Raw genomic sequence first — 26,880 nt, forward strand, 5'->3', positions numbered from 1 at the left:
TCATTGGAGGTTGGAATGCTTAGTTGAAACTACTAATCTCAGCATCCAGCCATCACTTGTTTCTGTTGCTCTGACTCTAATCATGTGCCACCGACGTCTGCAGTATCCAGTCAGCAGTGTTACGATTGCTTTAGTCCTGATACATTCTAGGTTTAGTGTCTAACTGTGAAGTCTGGCTCTTTATTGCATTATTTTAATCGTCCACTTTTTGGGTGTTGAAGCACTGGTGTCCCTGGAGTTTAGGAAGGTTTATTCTTCTTCGTAGTGATATCTGGCTTGTTTTTGCTGCTGTGAGTCTATATGCCTCCAGAGTTGCAGTGTCCCATTCTAGCTCTACCACTGCCACCAGTTCGTCTAAGTGTGTAGTTAATAAGCTCTTTGTTGCATCCCTACATTTTGGGCCATATGTAAAGGCAAGTGGTTTTGAAGGTTTATGAATGACGGGATTTTTATGCAGAGAAAAGATTGCTTGTCAGACAAATTAGAGAGATTGTTTAGAGTGAATGTCAGCAGTACATATCGTGTAAAGGAGAGGTTCAACAACGCTCTCATGTAGGACACTAGCTTGGAAAAGATAGAAGGATATCGCTGTTCTAACTCTGCAGTAACAGACAGTTACAATTTTAAGAATATCCTTTTGCTTTCACGAGAGGCCTGGGTGCCTGTCTTCTGTTCAAGATCGAAATCAATTACACATCCCGATTGATGGATTGTGGAATTAACTGTTGTCTCGGAATAGTTTCTTGGAATCTAATGATGAGATAGGCGTTTTAATAGGAGCTCTTCGAGAATTTTACTCATTACAGGAAGAGACTGATGAAGGAAGATGGACTGGTTTCGGTTGGGTTATGGAGAAGAATGAGTGAAAAATTCTTGGCGGGGGTAAAAAGTTCTTGGACGGAGTTTAAAAATGTTTGCAATATTTAATTAAAGTTGAATTTCATACGATCATTAATATAATTATTTTTAATGTCTGTCTTAGGAATGGAAAAATTGTTGCTGCCCGAACAGGTCTGCGTTTTTTCACCCTTCCGGTCTAAATTTTACACCTCTTGTTTTTCTGTTTTTTTCCATGATGTTGCCGTTATCTGTTCCATTTCTTCGCTGTCAACACCGAGTTCGAGTTTTTCCTTGGTTTGAGAATGGACGATATTAGTTTAAATTTTAACAAAACGAAGTTGCGTTATCCCTCACCTTTTAGAATTATACAGTTACCGATTACACAACATAATTATACAAAATGAAAAAGTTCCAAGAGAAAATGTGGACAAAATTGTTCAAAGACGTAGTTTACGGCACGGCAAGGAAATTTTTTTATACGTGCCTCTAGAAATCAGGACAAAAATGTTCAGATCAATTGTGTCTTACACAACTTCCTCCTGGAAACAGAAAGATTAGACATGTTTAGTGAAATGACTGTCATTCATGATCATTTTTTTAGAAATGGGAATGATACTAAAAAAAGGAAGACTTGCCATTGACCCAATACATCACCAGTCTATCCCCAAGCGGTACCTGAATGTCTCCTTTTTTTGACAAACCGTATTTTCCGGTCCAAACTTTTTTTTTCTCCGACGGATAACAGGATCCGATGTGGGCCGGTCCTCAGATAAGAAATAGTGGATGACCACGATTAACCGGTTTGTGAGCTTGGGTTATTAACCCACGCCGTCCTAAGGCAACGACAATCGGAGTGTGTCTGTCATTCCGAGCACTTCCTTTTCTACGGAGAAAGGTAAGCAGCAGCGACGACTATTGCCCTCTTCACCTTCTGCTTCTATTTACGATTAGAAACGTGGATGATATTTTATAAATTTAGACATCCAGGTTTTCATTTTCCCAAACACTCCGCAGAAAAATTTTAACAAATAAGCAATCAGACATCCTCGAAGCAAATTTTTTTTTTGACTCTATATGCCCAACCATTCCTTAAGAATACAGACGTATTTCCCCTAACATGCTTCTTTTTGATTATCATGCTCGAATTAAGTACGGATTTTTGGTTTCCAATACAATTGTTAAGAATAATTATGATATTTCGTACCTGCCAGTTTCAATATGTCGGGCCCATTGTAAAACGCATCTAATTTGCGGAATTTATCATTTTGGACATCCGGGAAGTTGAAAAGAGCCAAATTATTTATTGTAATTTTTTTTCGTAATCCTAACAATGACAAAGGATGGCTACAGACAGGGAACACCGATTTCAATGGAACTTTTTTTGTGATACTAGGTCGAAAAATATTAAACCCCTGTCCGAGTCATTGTGCACTAGGAGCAAAGAATTTTTTTTTAGAAATTTAAACATATTTCAAGATTATTATATAAGCCAGTTTGTTTTGTGACTTAGAATAAGAATATAATAAGCATTGTTGTATTAAATTAGATCAAATATTAAAAAAAGTTTAAGAAAACAAAATAAAACGAAAAGACGCTCTCAGTAATATAGGATAGAAAACATTATTTTGTAGAAAAGCAATTCGGATTTCTTATACGCACTTTTTAAAGACCATAAATATGAATTTTTATAGCAATCGAAAGATTAATTTTTATACTGGATCAGAATGGTAATGTCTTTCTCCTGTGTCCCAGTTTTCCCCTTAAAAATGCTTAACTCCTCTAAATTTTACCCAAATTCAATGTTATTACATCAGGTAGACAAGTGGAACAATTTCAAAGTCATCCACATTTTTGTGATTTTCGAAAAAAAATAGCAGGTAAAGGGGGGAAATTTTAAGGAAAAAAATATTTTTTGATTTTATCTAAAATTTATATCGAAGGAGGGTTTTTCGAGGGTGCAAAAGACGAATAACGACTTTATTTCTCGCTAAAAATTTAAAAAAAATTTTAAAAAAATATTTTAACATACTTTGCTTAGTCAGGCGGTCACAACTGTATTTGACAGCTAGTAGGGCATAGTTGTTCGAAAAAAATTTTTGTGATCATGCGACGTAGAACACAAAGTCAATGTCTGTTTTTCGCATCCCAAAAAGTATTTTTTTCCCTTCAAATTTTCTGCTAATTATGTTCTGGAACATTCATAACCAAGGATTTTCGAGGGTGCGAAAAACGAATATCGACCTTTTTTATCGCTAAAAAATAGTTTAAGTTAGGAGGGTGGCCATAGTTGATCGAAAAACAAATTTGTGTCCATACGACGTAGAAACAAAGTCGATATGTTTTTTTTTGCATCCTAAAAAAACTGAATAAAAATTTTTGGTAGTCAAATAATATTTTTCTTCACTTAAAATTTCATGCTAATAATTATTTCTGCTAATCATTTTCTTGAAAATTCATAATCGAGTCATCGAGGGTGCGAAAAATGAATATCGACTTTATTTATCGCTAAAAAATATTTTAAGTTAGGAGGGTGGCCATAGTTGATCGAAAAACAAATTTGTGACCATGCGACATAGAAACAATATCGATATCTTTTTTTTGCATCCTAAAAAAACTGAATAGAAATTTTTGGTAGTCAAATAATATTTTTTTTCACTTAAAATTTCATGCTAATAATTATTTCTGCTAATCATTTTCTTGAAAATTCATAATCGAGTCATCGAGGGTGCGAAAAATGAATATCGACTTTATTTATCGCTAAAAAATATTTTAAGTTAGGCGGGTGGCCATAGTTGATCGAAAAACAAATTTGTGACCATGCGACATAGAAACAATATCGATATCTTTTTTTTTTGCATCCTAAAAAAACTGAATAGAAATTTTTGGTAGTCAAATAATATTTTTTTCACTTAAAATTTCTTGCTAATAATTATTTCTGCTAATCATTTTCTTGAAAATTCATAATCGAGTCTTCGAGGGTGAAAAAAAACTGATATCGAATTTATTTATCGCTAAAAAATATTTTAAGTTAGGAGGGTGGCCATAGCTGATCGAAAAACAAATTTGTGATCATGCGACATAGAAACAATGTCGATATCTGCTTTTTCCATCCCAAAAAAACTGAATAGAAATTTTTGGGAAGGTCAATTTTTTTTTCGCTTACAATTTCTTGCTAATAATTATTTCTGCTAATCATTTTCCTGAAAATTCATAACCGAGAGTCTTCGAGGGTGCGAAAAACGAATATCGACTTTATTTATAGCTAAAAAATAGTTTAACATATTCTTCTAAGTGGTAGGTCGCATTGGCAGTACATCGAAAAAACAAAATTTGTCATCATGCCACGTAGAAACAAAGTCTATATCTGTTTTTCGGATCGCAAAAAACCTTTGAATACAAATTTTTGAGGAAATGAAAAAAATCGCCTTAAAATTTCCTTCTAATTATGTTCTCGAACCAAGGGTTTTGAGGGTGAGAAAAACGAATATCCTTCCCGTTTTAAAAATGACTCCGATTTTACCGAAAATCACAAAACTGTTGATAACATATAAACTAGAGGCCACACGGTTTAGGCCCAGCATTCGAACCCGACGTAATTACTTTTTTTTCCAAAAACACCGGCACCTCGGGGGTTGATATTTTCCCTGCTGTTGCGAATCCTTGTAAATATTTTTTTAAATCCACTTCCATCAACTACTTCACAAATCTACAGGAAACTGTACATGGGTTTAGGGCCCTGCAAACTATCCATAATGGCCAAATTTTGGCCTCCGTAATTAAATCACAACCGGATATATAAAATAAAATGTTTGAAGTTTTTGTAAAATTAAACAATAATTTTATCGCTTACAATGTCATATAGTCTAAATATTGTTGAGCCGCCTGAAAGCACAAAAGTTCAACTTTACGACGTTTGGAACAAAGTTGAATTTGGATAAAATCCAGAAGAGTTATGAATTTTTAAGTCCTACAACTGTCATCGGCGAGAGAGAAAAATCCAAACCAGGTGAATTAGCCAAAAATGTCTATTCTTTTTGTTTGCTATTGAAATTCGTATTTCAAGACTTTAAACGGTGCTTTACACGAATCCGAATAGTTTTTTTACAACAAAAAATTTTTTGGCTTACTTTACTGGAAGTGACTTTTCGGTTTTGGTAACAATTTATATCAGATCTCATTTAATACGATCCTGCTTATTATTTTCTTATCCTAGGTCAAAAAACAAATCTTCTGTACAATCACCTTGAAATGCATAACGAAGACTGAAAGCAATATTTAAATTATATTTGTTACAGAAAATTTAAGCTCCTAACATTGATTGGGACGAAAGTTCGGACTCGAATCTTACTTTTTTTTTAAAAATCTTAACATTTTTCTGCCTAGTTTCACCAAAAAGAGTTTAGGTAAAAATCTCTTATCCCAGGTCCGTAGCTCCCCCTTGTGAGTTAATCAGCATTCCGACCATAGTAAGATTCCTACTTTCCAATTTTGATATTCTTAAGGTGTAATTCCATTGTCCCAGGTTGTCTCCCAGTGGCATTGAACCGACTATATAAACTCTTTCCAGCCGGTAGACAAGCTTTCAGTTCGCCAAACATGTTGAAGTGGTCATTGTGCGCCTTCGTCTTCCTCAGCATCGTCGGAGTGAGCTACGTATCATCAAGTGAGTTATTAAAAAAATATAATGTTGCTATGAAGTCAATGTGATTCGGAAGTTGTTTTTTCCCCAAATTAAAAATCCATCTTCGCTTCCTCGGACGACGTTTCGTGGCTGGGGGAGATTTCAGTGCCAAACACCCACGAGTCGCAAATTCCCGTTGACGTCTCCTCCAAAATATAATATTTATAGAAAATTATTCCTTAATCTATCATAACCAACTCGCCTATTGCTTTTTTTAACGCCAATCGTTTCCCAGATTTCTTTGTCTGGCGTAGGATCCATCTTCACATCAATCCAATGCTTAAGTGGCTCACTAATCACTCTCCAGTACTCCTTACTCTAAACAATCACCAAACCAACGAAAAACAATTCCCCAGAACCAATTCGGCTTCCGTCCCCACCATTCTACGATCCAACAAGATTTCAGAGTTGTCGACACCATCTCCTCTGCTCTTGAGAACAAAGAACAAGCTGGGGTGCGTTCTTAGATAGACTTTTGATAGGGTCTGGCACTCAGGTATGCTTTACATACTTAAATCGTAATGATTCAGGGCAACGAGTTTTCGGAAATCAGACCGATATAAGCTGGCGTCCCGCAAGGGAGCTTTCTTGGTCCCATCCTTTATATCATATGTACTTCCGACCTACCTGCACACCTCAATACGATCATCACTACCTGCGCGGAAGATACCGTAATTTTGTCCTCTAATTCGAATCCTATCAAAGTTACCTCCAATATCCAAGAACACCATGAGTATATCGAAGACTAATGCAAAATGTGGAGGATAAGGCTAAATGGAAAAAAAATGTATTCAGTGTACATTCACATTAAAAAAACAGCACTGCCCTCCACTGTTCATCAACAATAAAGAGATACAGACTTTCACTCAAGTCAAAAACCTAGGACTATACTAGACAGCAAAATGACGTGGAACCCCCATATAAGACTTAAAAGACTACAACTACGAAGACTTCTAGGACTGAAATCCGTCAAAACTAAACTAACCTTATACAAGACTTTTGTGCGACCATTTTAGACATACAGAGTGGAACTGTGGGGTTCTGCCAAACCATCCAGCATCAACGCATCCAATCCTTCAGAATCTAAAGTCCTCAGACAAATCGTCAAAATCTCCTTACTACATCACTAATCTCACTATCCACACCGACCTCAACATTCCTTTTGTTAGCGAACTGATCACTCAACTGATCATTTGGTAGTCGTTTATAATCATTTTTGTCTGACTATATTCGCTGTCAGATGCGTTTTTGCTTGTCGCTATCTTTAATGATGGGTCTGTCAGGAGCGTTCAGATCATCTGGCCGTGTTCTATTGGAAGGTACAAGACGAGTTTCAGCTTTTTGCGTTTCTCAGAGATCTCCCTGCTTCTCGACATCTCCAGAGGGTCTGTCAGGACCGTTGATACAAAACAGCAATGATAGACAAGCTAAAGTGATGAGAATAAAGTAAAATGCAGGTTCATCAGCCTACAGACTCGTCCGAACTTCCATCAGAAGTACAATTTAATTTGAGAAATTGGAATTCAGAATGGTGTCCTAAAATGTTTAGATGCAGCAAGGGTGGTTTGCTACTTCAGTAACTGGGCCGTGTATCGCCCGGGAATCGGCAAGTACACGATAGACGACATACCTGGCGACATGTGCACTCACGTCATTTATTCTTTCATCGGAGTCAGCAACGTCACCTGGGAGTACCTCGTGCTCGACGAAGAGGTAACGGCGAACCACAAACTTACAACAGGCAAACTGAATTGTTTTCATTGCAGATCGACGTGGAGCAGAACGGATTCAGCAATTTCACTAAGCTTAAGACCAAGTATCCTCACCTGAAGACTTCCGTCGCTGTCGGCGGCTGGGGCGAAGGAGGAAGAAAATACTCACAGTTGGTCTCCGTCAAACAGAGGAGGGACGGCTTCATCAAAAGTGTCGTTGGTAAGTGACAAAACTAACCATTTCTTTTGCTGTGTCGATCACGCAGACGAAACTAAATATCCGCTTTTTTTATTGATCAGTTAAAATCAACGTCCAGCGTCGTTGGCTGTCGTGGACGAGGTGTCCGACCACTTTACAATACTTTTTTTCCAATTAGTCTCAAATAAAATTCCAAGGCGAACCAGGTTTTAGCCTGACAGATTCGTTTCGGTTCTTTACCATCATCAGTGGTGGTTTAGTGTGTTTACCATGACATTCAAATAGAACGAATGATTGGAAGTAAAAAGCACAGACTCAATCCATAAAAAAAAAATAGTAGACAATGAAAAAACGGCCACTCTCTATTCACCTTTATTAAAGAACATATAAAAGGGAACATACTAAATCACACTGTTGAAAGCGAAATGTCCAAATATAGGACGCACACTAAAAAAGAGCAAAAGATAAGTAAGCAACCATGACATAGATTGCACATTTGGTCCTCATATCAATTTTATATCGACAACCTGCTAGCTGTCCCGTTCACTAACTAACCTTTGGGAACTTTGAAGGGTGTTGACATTTTCCTTATCCAACGTCCCGGTCACTAACTAACCTTCTTTCTCCACTGCCTCGCTCCATCTTTCCGAGTCCTCCACACCCTAAAGCCATCTCAAATGTGGTCTTCTCATGGTCTCTTACCCCTGCGATATCCACCATAAGCTCTCTTTGTCTAGATTCATAACATTAGTTTTTCTTATCCTGTACGGCTCCGTTCTCCACAACTGGCCCAGAAAATAACCCTCTGCACTTTATTTCTTTTCTTCCAGCAGTCACGGCCCAGATATACAAATGTAATCATCACAGGTGTGATGAACTTTTTATATATGGCGATACTTTTTTGTATGCATTCCCGTGGAAATTGGCGTTTTAATTATAATTTATATAATAACATGATTGATGCCAGTTCCGCATTAGTTACAGATTCAGATCGTGGTTTTTTTCAGATTTTATGAACAAATACGGTTTCGACGGTTTCGATTTGGACTGGGAGTACCCAGGCGCGGCCGACAGGGGTGGAAGCTTCTCAGACAAAGACAGATTTCTATATTTCGTCGAAGAACTGCGAAGGGCGTTCGACGCGGAAAATAAAGGATGGGAACTGACCATGGCAGTGCCCCTCGCCAAGTTCCGTCTCAATGAAGGCTACCACGTTCCAGAACTCTGCGAGTAAGTAAAATAAAAATTAAATAATCAACTAACATTTTATCATTCGAAATTCCCTTAGCATCTAGAAACGAAAATAAACGAACAAAAAATAAGTCGATATTAATTATTGAAAGTTCGTCAATATCCTTGAGATCTTAGTTATTTATAATTGCATGTCTTTTAATTACTTTTAATTTTTTTTGTAAATTTGGCATATACACATGGCCATGAAAATACTTTTTATTGGTATGATCGGAATTTATTGTTATTATCTCCACCTCAGGCATCCAAACGTTTGTTGACAAACTGTCCAGCATCTAGTTTTTATTTTTTATTTACAGTTTAAATAAGTATCAATCAAATTCAGCACCACTGAGTCTGTAAATATTTACGTCATTTTAATTATTTTTTTGTGAAACGAGGTCAAAAAACAAAAAATGTTAGATACAAATCCAAACATTCTTACCAATGGACCATAGAAGCAATATATATATATANAGAGAGAGAGAGAGAGAGAGAGAGAGAGAGAGAGAGAGAGTATGTACATATTTTTTCAAAGTAATTGAAGCATGTATTTCAAGACAATTATATGCTTTTAGTCGTTGTTGTGTATATATTTCAAGGTTATTGTATATCAGCCAATTAGTTTTTGATCTAGAATAAGAAAATAATAAGCAGAATCGTATTAAATGATAATAGTTATATAAAAAGTTAAAAAACAAAACAAAAAAAAAGCTTTCAGTAAAGTATGCCAAAATCGTTTGCTGTAAAAAAACTATTCGGATTGGTTTAAACCACTCTTTAAAACCCTGAAATACGAATTTTCTTAGCAAACAAAAAATAGACTTTTTTGGCTGGATTCACATGGAATTTTTCTCTCGCCGATGACTCACAACACGACGCAGAAGAATGACACATCTACACGGAAAACAAACACTTTAGCTCCGAAGATGATCTCAATAAAGATCGAAACGTTGGCACGATAAAATGTTTTTCTAAAACCTACGTCAGACCAGACCTCATCTAACGATTTCCAAATAATCATTAAAAATTCCTAACTCTTCTGACTTTTATCAAAATCGAATTGTTTTACAACCGTCGTAAAGCTGAACTTTTGTGTGTTCAGGTTAGTCAACAATGTTTAGAATAAATGACACTGTAAGTGATAAAATTAATGTTCAATGTAACAAAAATTCTTCAAACATTTTATTTTATATCTCCGCTTGTGATTTAATTAGGGCGAGCAAGTTGGTGCCATTATCGGTAGTTTACAGGGCCCTAAAGTCCAAGTTTCCAGTTGATCCGTGGAGAAGTTAATAAGCTATTAACAGTTGTGTTATTTGGGGGGAAAATCGGTGGCATTTGTTAAGTAGGAAATTTTAAGGGAAAAATTTTATTTTTCAATTTTCCCCGAAATTCGTATTCAAGAGGTTTTTCGGGTGCGAAAAACCAATAACGACTTTGTTTCTACACAGGGTCACAAATTTTGTTTTTCGGTCAACTACGACCCCCTGCTAGCAGTCAAATAAAGTTTTGACCGACCGTTAAACTATTTTTTCTTTTTTTAGCGAGAAATAAAGTCGATATTCGTTTTTCGCACACCAAAAAACTCTGGAATACAGATTTTCATGAAAATCAAAAGCTGTTTTTCCCCTTTAAAATTTCCTGCCTTCCTTTATCGCATTTAATATGACTTAGAACAGTGTGTTAAAAAATAGCGAGAAATAAAATCGATGTTCGTTTTTGGCACCCTCAAATAACCTTGGTTATGAATCATCTGAAAAATAAACAAAATAAATTCCCCTATCTTTTCATGGCATTTTTTTGAAAATCATAAAAATGTTGATAAGTTTGAAACTATTCCACTGATCCAAATGATACTTTATAATAATTTAGAACTTTATTAACTCCAGGTAATGGCGTAACTTCGTCTTCGGTTAATAAATCTGAATTGTAGATGTAAAATGAAACGTTAGAGCAATTTTTTTTATTTCATCCTTATGTTTCTCACTTATAATGGCATAAAGTAGAAACATTGTTGTCATAAGCTCAAAATACAGCAATCGAGCTTCAAGCGGTTGTAATAACTTTCAATTTGTGTAAAACCTAGAGGAGAACGAATTTTTAAGAGGAAAAAGAGTACACCGGAGAAAAAAATTAGCAGCCCCCGTCTGATGCAGCCCAAAAATTTATATTTTGTTTCCTATAAAAATTCATATTTAAGGGCTTTAAAAGAGCCTAAAACGAATCCGAATTTTCTCAAAAACAATTCCTATTTTTCTGAAAGGTTCTAAACCCTAGTAAAGTTTGTTATATATCAGTGGTCATTTTTCTGATTGTCGATTACAAAAATTATCAAAGAAGTTTTTGGAGAATTGACTGAAGTTTTATGAAATGTAGAAAGCATTTTTGAACTGTAGCAAGCATATACAAGCTTAGAAAGGTATTCTGACCTCTTTACATCGTTAAGAGCTAAGCAGATAGTGGACTTAACAACTTTTCCAACACAAGGCGTTTAATCCTTCTTTAGATTGACATCAAGAAAGGGTTTTTTGTGTGGTGATTAGTGACCGTTAATCGATAATTATTCAGAAATCGTGAGATGCGGTCTGGTGTGATGTAGGTTTCAGAAAAACATTTTCTTTATCGTGNTTTGAGTGAGTAGAAATACATTGATTGAATATAAAAAATATATTTTGCATTGTATAAATTCACTTTTCCACATCCTAAATGTATTTGTTAAATGTAAACAATGTTCGTAAATCCTAGGCCCTGAAGATGATCTTAATAAAGATCGAAACGTTGGCACGATAAAGAAAATGTTTTTCTGAAACCTACATCACACCAGACCGCATCTCACGATTTCTGAATAATTAAAGGGTTTTTTTTAACCCAGTAGTTTAAAAGGTTTCTTACTATCTATATTTGGTTCCTGCCTTTTTGTAAATATGTACCGTTATAATCAACTCATTGAAAATTAAATAATCGGTTTTTTTATTTTATTTATACCGAAGTGTCAGTGAAGGATTGACTCTGAAGTCTGATGAACCTGTATTTGGTCGTTACCGATCATTTTCCTCTGCCTATCTTCGTTGGTATGACGCGTTCCGACATGAGCCATCTTCACAACCTGACGAGGTGAGCTCCTCTGCTCTGCTCAGGCATTTTGTTAAGCACCAATTTGCACCCAAGGGTACTTCAGGGCCTCGGTGGATGATATCTCAAGGAAACAGTAGAAGTCGAATAGTGTTTTGAAGTTTTAAAAAATTAATTTGAAATTAAATATAGGCTATCTTGAAGTTTAATAAGGGTTAATTTGAAATTAAAAAAAGATTAAATGAAGTTTAAAAATTAATTGGAAATAAAAACAACTTTAAATTTAAAAGGGTTAATTTGGAGTTTAAAAAAAACAATTCGAAATTAAATGTAGGTTGATATGAAGTTTAAAAGAGTTTATCTGAAATAAAAAGGGAATTTAAAAATTCAAAAAAATAATTTGAAATTCAATATAGGTTAACTTGAAGTTTAAAAGGGTTAATTTGAAATTCAAAAGGTTAATTTGAAGTTAAAAATTATTGAACAATTAAAAAGTTAACGAAGTTTAAATGGATTGATTTGAAATTAAAAAGGGTTTATTGATAGTTTAAAAAATTAATATAAAATTAAATATAGAATAACTTCAAATTTAAAACAATTAATTTGAAAATAAAAACGGTTAATTTAAAGTTTAAAAAAATAATTGGTAATTTTAAAAAGTTAACGAACTTTAAGAAGATTAATTTGAAATTACAAAAGGTTAGTTTAAAATAAACGGTGTTAATTTGTAGTTTTATGAGATTAATTTGAAATGAAATATAGGTTAACTTGAAGTTTAAAAGGGTAAATTTGAAATTAAAAAGGTTAATTTGAAGTTTAAAAATTACTGAAAAATTAAAAATGTTAACGAAGTTTAAATGGATCGATTTAAAATTGAAAAGGGTTTATTTATAGTTTAAAAAAATTAATATAAAATTAAATATAGGATAACCAAATTTAAAACAATTAATTAGAAAATAAAAAGGGTTAATTTAAAGTTTAGAAAAATAATTGGTAAGTTTAAAAAGTTAACGAACTTTAAGAAGATTAATTTGAAATTACAAAGGGTTAGTTTGAAATAAAGTGTTAATTTATAGTTTTATGAGATTAATTTGAAATGAAATATAGGTTAACTTGAAGTTTAAAAGGGTTAATTTGAAATTAAAAAGGTTAATTTGAAGTTTAAAAATTACTGAAAAATTAAAAAGTTAACGAAGTTTAAATGGATCGATTTGAAATCGAAAAGGGTTTATTATTTATTATTTTTATTTATTTATAGTTTAAAAAATTAATTTAAAATTAAATATAGGATAACCACATTTAAAACAATTAATTAGAAAATAAAAAGTGTTAATTTAAAGTTTAAAAAATTAATTTGTAATTTTATAAAGAACGCACTTTAAGAGGATTAATTTGAAATTAAAAAGGGTTAGTTTGAAATAAAAAGAGTTAATTTGTAGAATTATGAGATTTATATTATAATTAAATATAGGTTAATTTGAATTTTAAAAAGGTTGATTTGAAGTTAACTTAAAACTTAAATTTAATATTAGATTTAATTTAAATCTAACTTGAAATTTAAAAGAATTAATTTGAAATTAACTAGAGTTAGTTTGAAATAAAAAGGGTGAATTTGAAGTTTAAAAAATAATTTGGAAGTAAAAAAGCTTAATTTGAAGCGAAAAAGTGTAATTTGACAGAAAAAATGTAAATAAACCTCGATAGACCAATGTTATATTTTTGGGCTAGGTGTGGTCTTTAAAGAAATCATCATCATTTATGTGGCTCAGTCCATAGATAAAGAATTTCGCCGTCTTCAGTGTGATTGTTGCCAGTCAGTCGTTCAGACACACTGCAGAATGAAATGCTAAAACAGCCGACTAAATATGGATTATTTTATAGTAATTTGGATGCTGTCCATGTCATGGCCTATGATTTGAGAGGCAACTGGGCCGGCTTCGCTGATGTCCACAGCCCCCTTTACAAACGTCCTCACGATCAGTATGCTTATGAGAAACTGAACGTCGTAAGTAGGCCTCATCTAAATTTTAAAATTTCCTTCTACAATTAAAACAATTTCCATGCTCATCCCTCAGAACGACGGCCTTCAACTCTGGGTGGACTTCGGGTGTTCTCCGGATAAGCTTGTCGTAGGAGTGCCGTTCTACGGAAGATCCTTCACTCTCAGCCAGGGCAACACCAACCACGGTCTTGGTACCTACATCAACAAGGAGGCCGGAGGCGGCGCACCTGCTCCATTCACGAAAGCGAAAGGATTTTGGTCGTATTATGAGGTCGGGGTTGATCACAAAAAAAAATGCTAATATATTGGACAATTTTATATTAATTTCTTTTAGATATGTATGGAGTTGCAAAAAGAAGACGGTGGATGGACTCAGAAATGGGATGACGCTGGGTACTGCCCTTATGCATACAAAGGTATCCAGCATTGTACCTTTAAAATGTGTTATAATAGTTGATGATAGTTTGGTTGTTTCTGATAATCCTGGTTTGTCTATGTTCGTTGTTTTCATCTGTCCTCAACGCACCATCTTCTGCCTATTTTCGCTGTTTTTTTTTTTTTCTTTTTAAAGCTGGAACACGTCCAACAGACCAAAGCATTGAGGATAGGTGGAACATCCAAACGAAATGTTATGTCTAGTTTGCTATCTTCCTACGATCAGGATTTACGGAGATGATCAAATTATAGTTACATCAGTCCCTTCGTAATTTCTTTTATATCCAAGGAACTCAATGGGTTGGGTATGAGAACACGACGAGTTTGAAGATAAAAATGGATTGGTTAAAAACAAAGGGATATGCTGGCGCTATGGTTTGGGCCATCGACATGGACGATTTCAATGCCGTCTGCGGTGAAAAGAACCCCCTCATCAAAGTGCTCTGGGAAGAAATGAAGGACTACCACGTTCCCAAACCGACTGTCACAACAACACCCAGGGTATGCAGTTGATCATCACGCTCCTAGTCTATCTTAAATGTCTTCTTTTTTTCAGCCGGAATGGGCCCGCCCTCCGAGCACAGCATCGTCCAGTGGTTCCAAACCTAAACCGAAACCGACAACATCGAGGCCAGCAGAAACGACCACCAAAATGCCCACAACATCCATGGCCACAACATCCATGCACACAACAACCATGCACACGACGACTGACTCTTCGACGACTCTCTCTTCCACCACGGAAATGCCCTCCCCTACCTCTTCTCCCTTGCCATCACCAGTCAGTACAGAAAGTACAGTGGATTCTAGCATGGAAAACGAAAATTCAGAGCTTAAATGTTCTGTTGAAGGTTACAGCCCTCATAAGACAGACTGCAGTAAGGTAAATAATTTCTTTAGAAATATCTCTTTTTGTAGTATAGTCTATTATTACTAGTGTACTAATATAATGGGATATTTCCACGATATTCAGTGTCTCTGACTCACATTTTTCTCCATTTTTAATTGTAAGGATTTTCATCTTTTACAGTTAATCTTTCGTTTATTTTAATAAAGGGTGGAATTCATCTCAGAGATATTGTATCAAGGTTTACATTGCTCAATAGCGGCTGTCCTAAGTACCATAACCTTTTCCTAGCTATGCGTAGATTATGCTCCTCTAGACATAGTTAACATCGGTCATCAATTAATAGTTAATTAAGCCATTTTTTACCTGTTAGGGTTTTAAATTCCTTTCTGTTGAGTAGGAATTCTTTCTCCCATTGGGTTGGTTTTGCGAGTAGTCTTTCTGCATGTCACATGCCTGGCATGTGTTCTTTAGTAACCTAACATTGTCTGTTGCCTCACCTAAAATTTCCCCCACCTTAGGGTTAGGTTGTTTGTAGATTCCAGTTTTTCTAGGGTATTCAGATAAGATTTGAGTTTATCTCATAGGCTTGGAAAGCCTTTAGAGCTGCATGACTATCTAAACGTATTATTATGTATGCACCCTTGGGATTATTTATTTCTTGTGCACATGTTTCTACAGTTAGCAATTCGGGTTGAAAGTTGTGTTGGGACTGAGGGCCATGTGATGCTCTTGTCTATTTTATGCCAATTCCAACACCATTTCCCTTCTTTAAGTCATCAATACACCATGAAAGAGCTCCAGTTGTTTCTTTTCTTATCCTGCTCTCTGTTCAGTTATTATGTTGAATGGTATTTCAAAGTGTAGTATTTTAACTGATAAGAGACAGTTATTTTAACATGAAAATTTGGTATGGCCAGCTTTGTTCGATGTTTTCTTTCTGCTGGTAGATGACTCTCTCAAACACTGCCATTTATTTCCAGCCTGAGGATTTCATTGTAAATGTGTGGTTTTAATTCCACCAATGATGCTAAGGCAAGCTATTCTTTGGATTTTTTCTAATAGTTCCCCTGCCATTCTGTTCTATTTTTGACCAATATTCTGTGATCAAATGGTATGAGTATCGTAAAGACCATTAGGTCGGATTAAGCTACCACAGAGTCTTTGGCATATCCATTGTGCTCATAACCAGTACATAACCAGTCAAGAACTACTCGTTGAGTATTTTGACCACTTTAAAATGTTTTCCTGATTAAGTCTGGTTAGAGCTGTAAGATTTGGTTTCTTTTCCTGGCACCATTCACTTTTGTCTATAATATTTTGTTTATAAAAATCTCTTTAATTTATGAGGATTAAATATCATATTCTGTATACTTAACCAAGTTATTCATTTATTAAATTCACTAATTTCGTGGTCCGCTTGACCAATTAATACATTACAATTAATTAAGGTTTTTAGTTGATGAAAAAAAGTCAATGGCATGAGCGGGATTCGAACCCACGATCTTCAGCTAGATACGCCGCTGCTCTACCACTTGAGCTATCGTGACCTCGATCAACTTCCTATCTCAACCCCACCGTATGAGTTTTCCCTCCTTTTTGCCATTTTTCAAATGTCATGTAATCGGATTGGATTCTCGATGACAAATGAAATGGCCACGGAGAGCTTTAGTGAAGAGTACTTCATTTTAATTCATTAAATTCACTAATTTCGTGGTCCACTTGACCAATTAATATCTTACAATTAATTAAGGTTTTTAGTTGAGATGAAAAATGGCAAAAAGGAGGGAAAACTCATAAGGTGGGGTTGAGATAGGAAGTTGATGTCCGAGTGGATCGAGGTCACGATAGATCAAGTGGTAGACCAGCGGCGTATCTAGCCAAAGATCGTGGGTTCGAATCCCTCTCGTGCCATTGACTTTTTTTCATCTCAACTAAAAACCTTTATTAATTGTAATGTGTTATTCATTTAGATGAGTTTGCTCAAATTTAAACGTATGTAAAATAAAACAAAATTATACTAAAATCTCAAATTTCAGTATTACCAATGTGTCCATAATAAGTTGGTTCCCTTCTCTTGCAAACCCGGGACGGCTTGGAACCAGGAGCTACAAATCTGTGACTGGCCGGAGAATACAAATAGGCCTGAATGTAAGAAGGACAACAGCATTTAAAAATTTGATGTTAAATAATCAGTTTACTACAATTAGAAAACTATTGGTTGTCAATATTTAGTTTATATTTTATCTAATTAAATTAATTTAAATTATCCACTGTTTTTTTCCTACTTTACCCATTTACAGTTAAGTTAAATTATTTCTACTGCTACTGTTATATAATCCAACAAATACTATGTACATCATGCTGAGTACTGTACTGTAACTTGTACCGCTTCAATGACAAAAGGGCATAACTTTCGATTTTCTGTTCCCAGCTTTAGCCGTCTCATCAGTTTCAGCTGGGTCGGTGGTCTTTTGGAAAACAAAGGCAGACAAATTAACAAAACAAAGAAAACGTTTATTAAAATTTAAATTATTTAACACCTATTTACTAAACAGTTAAAATTTGAATATAAGTTTTTACAGAACAATATCCCATTAAAAAATTGTTTAAACATAACAATTTAAATGGTTTATAAGTAGATTTTGTATTTTCTAAACATTAACATATTTTTAATTCATCATATCCAACATTTGGCTGGCATATTTCATACACTTATGTTCCCTTAATTTTTAAAACTTTTAATGAGTGTGTTCTCATTATTTAAATATAATTAAATGTAAAATTTAAAACAGAATTCTGTTTGCTTTCACTATTAGTTTAAACATTTATGTAGTGATAGATCAGGATGATCATTGTTAATATAAAATTGTGCATTCCATCTAACATTGGTTGATAATTACATAAATGCCAAAATAAATTACATAGTGTTATTAACACATTCTTATGACTTTCAGAGTTGGCAAATGAAGCATTGTGGTTTTTCAGATTTGAATGGTTAAATTAGGTAGAGTTAAAGCTGGATTGGGTTAGGTTAGGAATGGTTAAATAAGGTAGTTAGGATTGGGTTAGGATAGGAATAGTCAAGTTAGGTAATTCATCCACAATCCGATCCAAACTACTTAATAACCAATTACAATACAAGTGGTAAATTGGTACATTATGACTTATTTTTTCTATGTGATTATTATAATGACAGAAATGATACATATAGAAAGTTTCATCTCAGACGGTGGTCTTATAAAAAAACACAAAGGCATAAAAAATATTTTAAAAAAAGGCGATGTGATTTAAAATGTTTTTAAATTAGTTAACTGCTTACTAAACAGTTAAAATTTACAGAACACTATTGCATAAAAAATTGTTCAAATACATAATTAACATAGATGTAAATTTTAGTTTTCAAAACATCCACAAATTTCAGATTTAACACATCCGCCATTTGGCTAGCATATTTCATACACTTATGTCCCCCTAATTTTTAAAACTTTTAATGAGTGTTTTCATTATTTAAATATAATTAATTGTAAAATTCAAAACAGAATTTTGTTCGCATTCACTATTAGTTTGAATGTTTATGTACTGTGATAAATCTGGATGGTCATTGCTGATATGTAATTTTAAATCCCACTCTGATATTGGTTGATAGCTACATAAAAGGCAAAATAAACTACACAAAGTGCTCACGCCTTCATTACCATTTTCAGAGTTGGAAAATGAAGCGATTGTAGATGTTTGACATGAAGAAGGGCATTTGTGAGTAGATTTATGTGCATTCAAACCAATCTCAGATTTGAATGTTTGACCACAGTAACAAATAAATTGTTTAGTCGCTGAAAATTGACAACTGATCGTTTGGCTTACAAATCGACTTTTGAATTTAACTTTTTTGCAGCATTCATAGGCATCATGATGGAGCTCATGGTGCACAATCATAAGCTTACTTTTGAATTGTGCACCACATTTACAGCAAAGATAGACATTTGCTATTTCTGTTTCTGCGTCTTGGATGGAATTCTTGCTGCATATGTTGGAAACATCATTGAGAGTATCATTGTTTAATGGACATGCTTCTTCTACTTCTAAGTTTTCATCTGATCTATTGTAATTTTCTTCAGGATCTTCTTGTCTTTCATAAACTTGTGATCCACTAGTAATATTTACTTGGACAGCTTTGGATTGTTGTTTTGATATTTGGGACTTCATTTCAACTTGACTGTTGACATTTGATCTGGCCTTTTTTATATTCGAAGTCTGGTTTCCCGACACTCTCTTCGTCCTTGAGCTGGAAACTCTATAGCCACTCCGGCTTCCATTTTGTGAGGAATTTCTCTTCGTGTCTCCAGATGCTCTCTCACACTTCGCACCCCTCTTCCTGTAATTCCTCAAATAATACATTCTCCTGGACCACAGATAAACTGGCAAAAGGTAACAAGTACCACCTACAAAATAAAATGAAATTTTTAAAAGGAAATAATTTACATAAGTATATGTTTATATTTATTGGTATTTCAGATTATGTTATTGCAAAACATAGAGAATAGGAAGATCGGGATAATTGGAAAAGCCAAACTATAAACACCAACATCCTTGAAAGCTTCAATGTCATTCCCTCTCAATTCAGGTTTAGATAACCTCTACCGTTCAACAATGCCACAGGGTTGTAGACATCACAACCCCCCCCCCATGAGGGTAATGCTACTTAGGTGCTTTCCCAAATGTGAGACAAACCTTTGATCAAATGTGGCACCCGGGCTTAATCTGGAAACACAGACATCTTTCTATTCACTTATTACCTCATCCTAAAATCCATCTATTCGATAAGTACTTTCAAGTATTGGAACACCCTTCTTCCCCAACCACTATGTCAAAGCCATCTATGCCATCCTTTCACCAAAATCCTGAAACCTTCAAAACCGTTTAGACAAACAGTTCATGAAAAGGAGGATCACACTCAATGAAATAACCATCTGCTATAACTAACTATTCCTCTCCCAGCAACCTATGTTGTATGCTATTTGGGATTTTACATCGCCAGACTTGGCTCAAAAGATTGAATAATTGAAAAGATGATTTAAACTTCTCAAAAGCCTCCTTGACATCAGATTGAAACCTCACTGCAAAATAAATTCAACGAGTGTTCCAACGATCAAAGAATACAGTCGCTTCAGTCCAAAATTCTTGGACCATTGCCCAAGATCGCTACTTAGTATCAATATTCGTAAAGACCTTTAAATCCCATTTGTCATCAAAACCACAAGAAGTCGATACAGATTCATAAAACCCTAAATGTTAATCCTGACCCCATAATTTTTCTAATTTCAACACGAATCCTTCCCGACAATTCTACAAGATATCTAAAGCTCCAATAGCTTTCCAATTTCCACCCTAGCAAGAAAAGTGATTTGTTTTACAAAAACAAAAATTAATGAATAATTTATCTTTTATAATTTAAATATAAAATTCATAAAAACAACCAATTTGCTGCTTGCGATGTTTTAACATGCTATGTCTTTTGCACGGATGTATGGATTTCAACATGAAAGGTACTTGTGCCCACGGAATATTTGGTTTTGGGGCTAATTAAAGCTGTGTTATTTAGAACTAACGAATGATTTCAATCAAGCACTTTTTCTACATGCTGGACACATACGCAGCCTTTGGCCCACCAAAAGTAAGTGTTCGTGACCTCGCATGGCCTATCATTAATGAGGTGAAATAGAGTAGAAAACATCTATGAGTTCTCGCCAGGGTTCTTGATATGTGTGAATTTCTCTGCTGATCCTGCCCACTGATGCTACCACTTCAATCATGCTTAAGAATGTTAATCCAGTTGTTCATTTTTAATGTCAGAGGACCGGATCGCGGTTGTTAAGAAAGGTGGTTGGAGATGTCCCTAGGCCATCTCTTCAGTTTCAGCTGGGTTAGTGGTCTTGTGGAAAACATAAAAGCATCAAAATTAACAAAAAAGTTAAAATTCAGATTAGATAACACAAGCCAAATCATGATGGTTAAGTCCAGTGGTTCGGAGGTCCCTGCCTTATCCATTTCATCAATATCAGTGGGTCAGTTGTCTTGGAAAAACACAAAAACATCAAAATTAAAAAAAATATATTAAAATTTAAATTAGTTAACACTGGATCGCGGTTAAATCTAGAGGTTGGGAGGACCCAGCCTTATCCATTTTGTCAGTTTCAGTTGGGTCAGATGTCTTGTAAAAACACAAAAACAACAAAATTTTAAAAAAATATATTAAAATTTAAATTAGTTAACACTGGATCGCGGTTAAATCTAGAGGTTGGGAGGACCCAGCCTTATCCATTTTGTCAGTTTCAGTTGGGTCAGTTGTCTTGAAAGAAAAAAAAACTTCAAAATTAAAAAAATTAAATTAAATTAAAACTCGTTAAAACTGGATCGCGGTTAAATCTAGGGGTTGGGAGGACCCNGCCTTATACATTTCGTCAGTTTCAGCTTTGTCATGTAAAAAATACAAAAACATAAAAATTTTAAAAAAATTTAAACTCGTTCACACTGGATCGCGGTTAAGTCCAAAGGTTGCGAGGTCCCAGCATTACCCATTTCGTCAGTTTCAGTTGGGTCAGTTGTCTCGTGAAAAAAAAAAAAAAATCAAAATTAAAAAATGTATTAAAATTTAAACTAGTTAATATCGGATGAAGGTGGTAAAAAGTCCAGAGATTGGTAGGGCCCAGCATTATTCATTTCGTTAGTTTCAGTTGGGTCAGTTGTTTTGTGAAAAACACACAAAAAAATCAAAATTTTAAATAAATTATTAAAATTTAAATTAGTTGACTCCGAACAGGATCGGGATGGTTAAGACCGGAGGTTGGATTATCCCGGCCTTAGCCTACTCGTCCGCCTTTTCGTAACCCTTCCAACACGTTCACCCAGTCCACAACCATCGTTTTGCCGATCTCGTCCTCTGTAAATTCAATTTTAATTCTATTTATCCTAGAAAACCCACGGGTTTCGAAATTTTGAATATGTTCAGGTTAAACTCGTGAATTATTTAATTGAAATTTTCTTTCCAATTAGCCTTATCCCTGATCGTTCTTTTCAATATATATCTGATTGGCAATTTTCACCGAATATTTATTATTGTTGATAAAAAAATACAAAACATTATATAAACAAGTTCTATAAACAAACAACATTTCGGGCTATTTATGGCGACGACCTGCCGGCATGCTTGTCTCAGCAAATTCAACGGTTTCTATCAAGAAAATGAAATATTTGGAAAATCAATTGTTTTTTAATGGGAAAAACGTTCTCACATTCTACTACGATTAAAATTAAAACTTTAGTATATAATTGTACTTCTGAGGTTAATTGTATGTCAGAAAGATTAAAGTTCTTACAGGTAAGATGCCGGCTGACGCTCTGTCGATGAAAAGCTCTGAAAAACCGTTTCTTCGACCTTCAAAATCCTTCCAGGCGGGATCAACAACTCCTGGTCGTATTAACCGAATCTTCGGATAGAATCCAAATCAAATTCGGCTCAGTGAAAATCACGGTTTTTTTGCAAGATGAAGCCAAGGGTTCTAACTAAGTCAAAAGTTAAGGCGTGAGTCGCGAAAAAGTAGACCGTTGGCCGCTCCCCACTAGCGCCACCCTTGCCGCGAAATTGCCCATAACACTAAAACAATTACATGTCATTCCTGAATCTATTTCAACGATTTTTGAACGTTTTATAAGAAAAAAAACGCGATTTATCATAATAAGAAAATGTATTCCTTTTTTCCCTGGCGCAATTGGAAATGTCCCGAGGCATCAAGACCGGTAAAATTGACTTAAAATACCATACAAATTTGAAACGAGCAAATTGTAAGCTAATCGATGTTCTGTCACCCGAATTATAAAATATTTATAAAAAACAATCTTTCCGATTTTATATCCCATAACTGCTAGTCAGAGTGTTAGTATTCGAGCTTTTAATTTTCAAAATACTTAATTTATTCTTAAATATTTTATTGAATTTCTATCGGTGAAAGTTATTGTATATAAACAAACACTGTGGCAGTGGCAACAATCCCCTCCAAAAAAAAAAAAGATTAGTCAGTAGTCTTTTTAAAAAGATAGTTCCTACACACAATTGTTTACATTGATCCGTATTTCCGGCTTGTAGCTCATAATCAAGTTGAAGGAATTTACAACCAAGTCTCTCTACATGAATTTTAAGAGTGACGGTTGTTCTGGATATATCTGTATTGATAATTGTTAACGATTATCTCTGCATTCCGTTTGAAAATGCACAAAAAAACTAATTAAATAAATATGACCGAGGATAGTGCTAGACATGGTGTATCAACTTCTATAGTCAACCCATTTATTTCGAAAACGATTAACTTTAGCAAAAAGTGGTCTTGTACAAACCCCAAGTTAATTTTGGCTAGGAATCGTTGTGGTAACAGATCTAACATTACTTTCTCATCTAGCTGGTAAATGACGCTAATTTTGTTATTTTACAAAGTACATTAGAATCCCATCTTTGTATTATACAATTCGATTCTAGAACTTATTTTATGTCATTTTTGCCGAATGTAAAAGTTTGATAGGATCGACTATTTCTAAGTTATGCCATATGGAAGGGGTGTGGGTGCTTTTTGCATCGAGATGGCACTGCCCGTTTATCTCGGACACGACTGGCATTAGCAAGTTAATTTAGGATAGGAATCGTCCCAGAATGGGGTAGGGATCATGGGGTTAGTTTTACGTTTCTTTTTAGAAAAAATATTTTTTAGAGTCCATTTTAGGGGGCGTCGGTGGCCGCAAGGGTTTAGGTAGGCCGTCCACTGGAGCCGTTTTCGGCCGAATAGGGCCGGATGATCCAAAAGCGAAGAAACGAATGAGCACGCGTCCATTAGAACCAATTCGTTCGGTCGTGTTGGGCCGTGTACGGCCGAAGCACTTTCTGATCCAAATAAAGTTGGATTTTCCAGTCCTATTCGGCCGAATGATTACTTCGACTTCAACTGTCAACCACGTGACATCAAACGCTCACCGTTGTTTAACGCCGTTCTTTGCTTTTTGCTTACCTTTTCGTTTCGTTTTCATTTCGATGGATTGCGAAAAATTGATAAGTGCGGTTGAGGAGCAGGCTCTTGGGACATGCGTGATCCACTCTATCACCGGATAGATGTCCAGCGTAAGCTGTGGTCAAGGATAGCTTTAGAAATGGAACTTCCAATATTTTTGTTTATTTCTTTCATACCATTTGTATGTAAACTAAGAATTTTCGATCAGCAACAAATGTACATTCATTTCGGCTGTGTCGTGAATTGACGAAAATCGGCTACAGTAGACGACGGCGTTCGGCTATATTGCCGGTCGTCCGTTTGGTCAAATAGTTCGGCTGTTGAACGGCCGTCGTAGTGCGGTTCCAATGGACGAGCAGCCTTAGGCGTTGTCACGGCGCTCATCACTGTAAGGTAAAGGTCTTGGCTTCGAATCCCGAATCCAAAGGGCCTGCATTCGAACCTTACATATTTACAAATGGGCTTTTTTCAAAAACACCGGCACCCCGAGTCCATTTTATTTTTACAATCACTCTCAGAAGTTATTATATACTGTTGTAGATTTTACCATTTATTAAAATTCACTAGTTTCGTGGTCCGCTTGACCAATTAATATATTTCAATTAATGAATTTATTGAAAATGGCAAAAAGGAGGGAAAATTCAAAAGGTGCGGTTGAGATGGGAAAGTGGTGTCCGAGTGGATCGAGGTCACGATAGCTCAAGTGGTAGAGCAACGGCGTATCTAGTCGAAGATCTTGGGTTCGAATCCCGCTCGTGACACTGGCTTTTTTATCTCAACTAAAAACCTTAATTAATTGTAAGATATTAATTGGTCAAGCAGACCACGAAACTAGTGGATTTAATAAGTTTAAAATGAAGTATACCTTCACTAAAGCTCTCCGTGGCCATTTCATTTGTCGCCGAGAATCAAATTGATTACACGACATATGAAAAATGGCAAAAAAAGAGGTGCGTCAGCTCTCATCTTGAGAATCAAAACGTCCGATAAGGCCGAATAGGCTAGGTGCGGACGTTAAAGATCCTCTTGTCTTGTTGACGATGAGTAAATCGGGAACGTAAGTACCAATTTTCTTTAAATGTCCGTTTAGTCTGCAGTGCCCTGTTAGGAATCCTGTTAGGATTCGCAGTCTGTTCCTGCTTCCTTTGACACATTCTGTGATTTCTTTCTTATCAAAATTGGTTAGAAGATTCTTGGATTGTTTGTGTCCAATGAGGGAATTGCATTGTTCATTTTCTTTTTGTCCTTCTGTCTGAGATATTCCTTAATAGTGTGGATTCCTATGCCACAGACGGGTTCAGGTCCTATTAGCGGTGTGGCAGCCCCTTTCCTTGCAAGGGTGTCCACTTTCTCGTTGCCTTCTACTCCCATGTGTCCTGGGACCCAGCAGAGGCTGACTTTATTCTGCATACGTAATATATTTAGTTTGGTTTTGCAGTTCAGCACCATCCTTGAACTAATGGTTTTTGAGCTTAGTGCTTTGATGGCTGCTTGGCTATCTATGGTAACCATCAAGAAATCGTAAGCAATCTGTAGAGAATAGACGCAGACCAGAAACAAGTATATCTCTCTTCTCGGAGCTTGTATACATTTTTGTTGGAAAGCAGAACCTGAAGTGAATACTCAGGCATATATTATTGTGCGATAGAATCCTAATGATTTCAAGAGGATTAACTTCAAGAAAATAACAAAAACAAAAATTGCAATAAGAGAGGTCATTGACGTTCGAAATTTAACTAGACGTAACAGAATATCTAAGCAATTATATTTTTAAAAACATATTTACAATTAGATGAGAAACCTAAAACAAAATGGGAGATAATGCCATAACTCGGTCAAAACAAGTGAGAACATATTTTTTGCTTACAAACGGGCATAACTCAGAAATGGTCGATCCTATCAAAACTTCAGTAAAAGTGGCATAAAATAAGCTATACAATGGAATTCTGCAATTAAAATATGGGATTCTTATTTAAAATAACAAAGTTAGTGTCATTTCCCAGCTAGACGAGAAAGTATGTTAAATCTGTTATCACTACGCGATTCCTAACCAAAATTAACTTGGGGTTTGTACAAGACCGTCTGTTGGTAAAGTTAATGGTTTACGAATTAAATGGATGGACTATAGAAGTCGACACACCCTGTACATTTCGCAAGAAAACTGTACGTTTGCACATCCACAATCAGCCTGGTCTATCTACGATCGCTGTATTTTGCGGATAGCAGGAGGGTCAAGGATAAAGTGAAAGACAGGAGTAAACTTTCTTTTTAATATAAGTTTTACCGGATAAGACGCCATTTTGTACAGTAAGTTGTCTTATTGCAGGAAAAGACGTCGTTTTGTATGACGATCTTGTTGTAGGTAAAGACGCCATTTTGTATGGCGAGTTTGTCCTGTTGCAACTAAAGTAGCCATTTTGTACTGCAAGTTGTCCTGTTGCAGGTAAAGACTTCATTTCGTATGGCGAGTTGTCCTGCGCCCGAAATGACGCCATTTTGAATGGAGAGTTCTCCAATTACTGGGAAAGACGCCATTTTGTATGGCGAGTGTCCTGCGCCCGAAATGACGCCAGTTTGAATGGAGAGTTCTCCAATTACTGGGAAAGACGCCATTTTGTAGAGCAAATTATCTTGTTCAGGAAAATTTGCCATGTTTGGCGAGTAAGCCTATTGCAGGAAATTACACCATTTTGAATGTAGATATTCAGATATCGTGAGATGCGGTCGGGTGTGATGTAGGTTTCAGAAAAACATTTTCTTTATCGTGCCAACGTTTCGATCTTTATTTGAGATCATCTTCAGGGCT

General features: G+C 35.3%; 2 protein-coding genes across 2 annotated transcripts; one reads left to right on the top strand and one right to left on the bottom strand.

Annotated features, from left to right (window-relative positions):
* The first annotated feature begins 1,644 nt into the window (after positions 1 to 1,644).
* LOC106664154 (endochitinase) lies at positions 1,645 to 17,290 on the top strand. Its single transcript, XM_014389605.2, has 11 exons — positions 1,645 to 1,735; positions 5,363 to 5,503; positions 7,071 to 7,234; positions 7,288 to 7,453; positions 8,440 to 8,662; positions 13,619 to 13,742; positions 13,813 to 14,010; positions 14,074 to 14,155; positions 14,464 to 14,675; positions 14,731 to 15,057; positions 17,061 to 17,290. The coding sequence occupies exons 2-11, from the start codon at positions 5,437 to 5,439 to the stop codon at positions 17,193 to 17,195; spliced, it is 1,698 nt and encodes a 565-aa protein (XP_014245091.1). The 5' UTR covers positions 1,645 to 1,735; positions 5,363 to 5,436; the 3' UTR covers positions 17,196 to 17,290.
* Positions 17,291 to 18,294: 1,004 nt separating this feature from the next.
* Positions 18,295 to 22,593, bottom strand: LOC112127163. The gene is made up of 2 exons (XM_024227562.1): positions 22,398 to 22,593; positions 18,295 to 19,463 (listed from the first exon to the last, which is right to left on the bottom strand). Exon 2 carries the CDS (start codon positions 19,417 to 19,419, stop codon positions 18,532 to 18,534), a length of 888 nt encoding a protein of 295 aa, XP_024083330.1. The 5' UTR covers positions 19,420 to 19,463; positions 22,398 to 22,593; the 3' UTR covers positions 18,295 to 18,531.
* Between the last annotated feature and the right edge of the window lie 4,287 nt (positions 22,594 to 26,880).

Source organism: Cimex lectularius, unplaced genomic scaffold (assembly GCF_000648675.2).
Source record: "Cimex lectularius strain Harlan isolate CLEC.00 unplaced genomic scaffold, Clec_2.1 scaffold127, whole genome shotgun sequence".
NCBI classification, from domain to species: Eukaryota; Metazoa; Arthropoda; class Insecta; order Hemiptera; family Cimicidae; genus Cimex; species Cimex lectularius.

What these genes read in the sequence shown, in the direction of transcription:
- LOC106664154 (XM_014389605.2), top strand. Translation starts at nt 5,437, where the DNA reads ATGTTGAAGTGGTCATTGTGCGCCTTCGTCTTCCTCAGCATCGTCGGA. An exon ending in ACCTCGTGCTCGACGAAGAG is followed by an intron (nt 7,235 to 7,287) that starts GTAACGGCGAAC and finishes TTTTCATTGCAG; the next exon opens with ATCGACGTGGAGCAGAACGG. An exon ending in CACGTTCCAGAACTCTGCGA is followed by an intron (nt 8,663 to 13,618) that starts GTAAGTAAAATA and finishes ATTATTTTATAG; the next exon opens with TAATTTGGATGCTGTCCATG.
- LOC112127163 (XM_024227562.1), bottom strand. Translation starts at nt 19,419, where the DNA reads ATGTATTATTTGAGGAATTACAGGAAGAGGGGTGCGAAGTGTGAGAGA.